The 6,000-nt window shown below is 34.5% G+C and overlaps 1 protein-coding gene across 5 annotated transcripts in view; it reads left to right on the top strand.

The window, feature by feature from the left end:
- The window catches only part of gpatch8 (G patch domain containing 8), a 181,952-nt gene that overhangs the window by 75,819 nt on the left and 100,133 nt on the right, over positions 1 to 6,000 (top strand). For all 5 annotated transcript variants that reach the window (XM_048614484.1, XM_048614482.1, XM_048614485.1 and 2 more), the window contains one exon: positions 2,971 to 3,038. In XM_048614484.1, the coding sequence (XP_048470441.1) occupies positions 2,971 to 3,038 (68 nt within the window). The remainder of the gene's footprint in view (positions 1 to 2,970; positions 3,039 to 6,000) is intronic.

Below are 6,000 nucleotides of genomic sequence, written 5' to 3'. Positions count from 1 at the left end.
ATCTGTGTTTTGAAGTTCAAGTATAACATTGTACTTGAACTTCAGAATACAGATAACTCCGGGCCAGATGTTACTGTTGTAGCCTTCAACTGCGGAAGCAAACGTTTCTCTCACTGAATAGAAAATCATAGTTATCTTTTATATAATCCTGTAACCGTATGAACTGAGAAAGTCTCCTTGACCAATTACTTGGACAAAATATCCAACAACTTGAATTTCCCATGAGCACTCAAGCAAAAGTTGATATTTTTGGCGCCAAATTTTTAGGCCAAAAATATGGAAGCGATGTTTACATGCTTTGAGAGACTGACATCCGTATTTGATTTTATACTTTGGCTACAAACATGATATTATTCTTATCAAATTTTTTGAAGCAGTTGCTGATGATCAGTTACACGCTCTGCTTGGATTTATACAATTCACAAGTTCTGTGAAATATATTACACCTTGAATCCTTCAAATAGCAAAAATGGAGTGAAAGTGTACTTAAAAACAGAAAATGAAAAGTTGTATTACCTCCCTACATACTGCCAAAAAGGGAAATGGAATTATGGGGCAGAAAAACAATGATAGGATTGGGCCATGGGCTGTATGCCAAGCTGAAGCTGTTCCTGTCTTCACTAATACTTTTATACTGTCCTTTTTTTTTTTTGTTTCTTCACTATTCCCACCTAACAAATGATATTTCTATTTTACAGCATTTTGATCACGGAGATGTTGTGGTGATGGTAAACTTAGCTGTGGTAATTTTTTATCAGACTGAATTACTATCCCTCTTTGTCATCAGTGTACCGATATGAAAGGCTTCTTTTCCTTCTCTGTTTAGCGTTCATTCTGCTGCTTGATATTCATTATCTTTTTTTCTTAGTAAAATTATTTAAAATGCATCTGTCCTGAGTGTTAATTGTTGTCCATTAGGGAATAAATGCTGAGAAGAGACTGTTTTGTGTTTCTTAAATCCAATCCAATCAGTATCAACTTGTATTGTCCAAGAGTTGATTTTGCCCATTTACTGGGTACTTGCACTTGCAAATGCAAATAAAAACATAAATATCAAACTTTTCACCTGTGCTACTAATAATTGTTTGAGAAATATTACATTAATCCATACATCAACTTAGTCTGAGTCCCTTCACAATGCACCAAAATACATTACACAATTTGATGCCTTCTGTGTCTGCACCCAGTGTACAATATGTTATTTTGGTGAATTGGCTTACACCTAAATAAGTAAGGCTGATTAAATTGTGCTTAACAATTATTTGAAAAATCCTGCAAACCAAATTATATCAGTTTGCTGTTTTGAAACCATCTTGTATTTCTCTAAAGTTGTTGAGCATCTAAGGTAAGTAGTTTGTTCTGTCACTGCTCAGCAAACAGCTGCTGATTGATTGTGTACTTCTGACTTAGATATGTTGTAGTAAAGTGCTAGGCTGTCCCATTTGCTTTGTTTGGCTGGTTGAGTGAATTAAAGATTTGTACCACTCTTATACATAGTTTGATTAGTACTGTTGAAAGTTTAATTTTCTTTGCAAAAAGTCCTTTTCACAGCTTAGATGCCTTAGTGTGCCCTAAAATTGGCAAGTATTTCAGTAGTGATGGGAAAATTGCCATTCCTTTTTTGAAAGATTAATTTTTGTGGCATATATTCAATCATAATTTTGATAAGTGCTACTTTCTCGATAGCTGGAATAACACTCGGGCATGTATGGCCTTGCAAGTCTACATGCAGAGAGGAGTATGAGTTCTGTATTTTCTAAACACAACCTTCTCAACTGTGTGTAAAGTGCAGCCTCTGGTGGCGGAAATGGAAATAATAGCTAACCACAGATATTTTTAATCTATTCAAACAAGTTGTGACACACCTCAAGAGGTCAGGCATGAACACATGGCCTTCTGGGTCAGAGTTAGGGACGCTGTCACTATGTCATAGGACGCCCAGGATTTTTGTATATGATGTATATACTGTACAGGTTTACATTAAGATGTGTTTTTGAACTAATTAACCTAGTAAAACATGAACATATTTACTTACTCTTAAATGATTGTCAGACAAAATTCTCCTTCCTCTCCCAAACTCCTTTACAAAATTAAGATCTCAAATGTGGTTTGCTAAATGTCAGGCAAAAAGACTGTCAATTATATTGAATCCAACTTAGAGGATCCAGCTCCAGCAAAATTTAAATTTATTACTGATGAAAAGAACAGAACAGGAATCATTTGCTGCTCAACAATTTGTTCTATTAGTGCATTTAACTTTGTGGGCTAGCAACCATGTGAATTTAAAATTCTACTAAATTTCAGTTAAGTTACTACCTGTCTTGATGATTCAACCCCAACATCCCTACCACATCCAAAATTGAGATCAGTTGCAAATAAACAGCCATTCTAGCTTCTGCAAGTTGAATAAAATCTTCACAAGAGTACTGCTTATGATTGTAAATCTTTTGCTGTTTCCTTTTCTCCTCTCATCTACTGACACCTCAAAGACACAGTGGAAACTTAAAAATAATATAAATTAAGAATGTGTTTCTCTGGTCAGAAAAAAGATAAAAATAAATCCTTGGCTGAAACATCAACTAAATCTACTAAAAAATGCAAACGTTTCCCCAGTTCTTGTTTAACAAGTTAAATCAAGCGGTACGATTTAAAATTTCTACATTTATGAAATATTAACCTGTCTGATGTATTTGCAACTTCTGCTTTTAGCATGGCAAATTATGACATGATAAAGTAGATTCTTCTCAGCAGACATTATACCTGCACATTGTCTAATCTTTGTTAATATTAGAAAATACTTTCAATGAGTGCTGATAAAACTCTAAGCTGTGAGAATGGCTTCTGTTTGGTTCACTGTAGCTTCTGGCCTCTGCACTTCAAGGCAAGATCTTTACCCGCCAGACCCTGTGAGCAAGTAATTATAACTAAATGCCACTGTAATTGCTACAATGTCTTATTTTCCTATTTTAGGGAGGACAGATCCCATTCCTATTATCGTCAAGTATGATGTCATGGGCATGGGCCGTATGGAAATGGAGGTAAGACTGTAAAACTTGAAATAATGGCAAACCGTGGCTGTTCAGACATTTTAATACTGTAATGTGTATTGATATAACTGACAGAATTTGTCATCTTAGTGTTTGTATGGAGCGTACAAACACTTAAATATCATTGAAACAAGGGTAGATTATTCAGTTCCTCAAATTTCCTGCTCCTCTGATGCTGCCTGACCTGCTGTGTTCTTCCAGCTCCATACTGTGTTATCACTGACTCCAGCATCTGCAGTTCTTGCTATCTCTAACTTAAAGTTCAGATATAGGTTTTCGGTCTGAATCTTCCTAAAGAAAAGTTCACACCTTGAATATTAGCATCTATTTCCTTTCTACAAATGTGCAATAACCATTGAATGTTTGCAGCATTTGTTTTTATATTCTTTCCAAAATTTTCTGTTTTTTTTTAAACAACATCTTGTTATGAGCTTCCTTAAGGTCATTTAGTAGTTTAATTAGATTTATAGCTGCCTTTATCAACTTTGGCACCTTGAGCTGATGGAAATTAATGCTCAAAAGGTTTTAAAGATGAGAGTGATTAAAGTGAAGGAAATAATAACGTGGTTAGGAAATTGCTCCTGATATACTTGCTACCTGTAGTCTACATTCTCTGCAATTGAGGGCAGAGCTAATGTCAAAGAAAACTTGAGATGACAAATGATTTTTACTTTTGTACATTAGCTAGTTACAAGAAATTTAATTCAAGTTTCAAAGTCAATGTTGTCTATTTGCTGATGCCAACAATTAATAGTTATTGAAAGATGGTGAATTGTCACTGACTATAAGACCATAACATCACAATGGCTTGATACTGGCTGAGGCATTCTCTCTATGTATGATTTTTTCTCTGAAAACTATCCATTAAGATGCAAGTTTAAAAACCTGATATGAAATCTGAATTTTAAAAAAAGCACCTATGTTGACATTTGTAGTTTCCCTGAGGATATCAACCAGGAGTCTAACAAACCGCATAGCTTCACATGAGATGGAGATCTCTGAAACTAGGTCAGTAAGGTGAGGTCAAAAGTTAGTTGAGGGAAAATTCAGTGTAACTTTAAGAGTTGCCAATCTCACTGGTAAGAATAAGTTTTAACCCTGTCATTTATATACCATGACTAATTTTGAAAACAATTAGATTTTAATCATAAATTACAGTTGACTGCTGAGAGCTGTTCATCTCTGAAAAATTTACAATTCCAGGCTAAAATATTTAGTTGTCATAGTGATATGATATTTGGATGCCTTTTTGCACAGAGTTGATGTTTTAATTTTAGAAAAATCTATGACTAATTTTGTAGGCCTTGGTAATTTCTTCTTAATATCTAAAATCTGGATTTTATGAAGTAAAGATGACCATACAGAAATATGAGATGGTTTGTGTTTTTTTTTTTTGAAAATAAATGGTTGAAAAGACCTATTGTTTGTTAAGGGCTTAAGGAGTGATTTAAGTAGAATAACACACCCCATTTGGGCAATACTAAATCGACTGCTGCAGCTGCTGCTTTATATTGATTAATTTTGACAACCTATCGGAGTTAGAATTTTATAACGTGCAACTCCATCTAGCGGTATGACTGCAAACTGTCAACGCCTGACAAAGTAAAGGCAAACCAGAGACTTGACTTTAATAAAGTCTGAAATGTGAATCCTTGTCATTGCAGACCAAAGGTCAGCTGTGGCTAGATTTAAATACTATTGGACTTGTCAAATGATAACAAAAAGATACCAGTAAAATTAAGTTTTAGTTTATTAGAAAGTGAAAATATTTTTGTCAGTTCTTAAAATTTCATCATGGGATGTGGGTATCACTAGCGAGGACAGGACTTGTTGCCCATTTCTTAATTGCCCAGAGGGCAGTTAAGATTAAACCATATTGCTGTGGGTCTGAAGTTGCACATAGGCCAGAGCAGATAAGGATTGCAGTTTCCATCTCTAAAGGGCATTAGTGAACCAGATGGTTTTTCTGACAATTGGCAGTGGTTTCACAGTCATCATTAGACTCTTAATTCCAGATGTTTATTGAATTCAGATTGCACTATTGCAGATAGAGATTGCCATTCTCCTTTAGGCTTCCTTCCATATGTGATGCCTACCATATCTGCCTTGTAAATCACTCTTCACGATTCTCTTTGAAATGTGAATTGTATTTTCATGCAGTCTTCATCCATACATACCTATGGTTATGTCATATATTTCAGGATTCACAAACGGCTTGATACAGGTTCAGCTCATAAATTCTATCTTCTGAAATGATTAATTATTCAAATTTCATCCTTGTCAGTCATCAAGAACTTGTATGAGCTTTTAAAATATACCTTGACAGATTGATATGGGGAAGCATTAGAAAAAATAGACCTTCTCAAGATTAGGCAGTCGATTTAAGTCAAGTTTCAGGGTTGCCTATCTCCTGTGACTGTTTTTAAAATTTTTAATTCTCGGCAAGATCTTGAACTAAATGCTTCTGGAAGGAGCATGTAATATCCAAAGCTGATTTTGTGTATTTCCCAATTTGTATTACACTACCACCTATCTCAGGAATGTGTAGGTGGAGAAGTATTAATACTTGCCCTCCAAATTTATTCATTGCACAACTGATAGGAGATGCATTCAGAGTGAAATAGAGATGGGTAAAGAATAGAACAGATTAGTTAGATATTTATATACTCAACGTACTTTGAAATTACTTGGTTTGTTTCAATCCCTAACTAAATTTACATCTTAAGAAAATACATCAGCCTTTTTCATTTGAAAGAAAAGCTCATTTAAACTGCAATAAGGAATGCTTTGCAACATTTGGGACAGGTCAAATCTCTACTGAATTCTGTTTCACTCCATTTTTATAATGTGTATGGAGTGTTTCATTCCATTTTATTGTGTATTGACTTTATTAGAATGTAAACAATGTTACAATGAAACAAGGGCTACAACCAATGCAATTTTCCCTTCTCAT

Source organism: Rhincodon typus, chromosome 30, assembly GCF_021869965.1.
Source record: "Rhincodon typus isolate 14 chromosome 30, sRhiTyp1.1, whole genome shotgun sequence".
In the NCBI taxonomy this organism is placed as follows: domain Eukaryota; kingdom Metazoa; phylum Chordata; class Chondrichthyes; order Orectolobiformes; family Rhincodontidae; genus Rhincodon; species Rhincodon typus.
The sequence above is the reverse complement of the archived record's forward strand: the minus strand, read 5'-3'. Positions and strand labels throughout refer to the sequence as shown.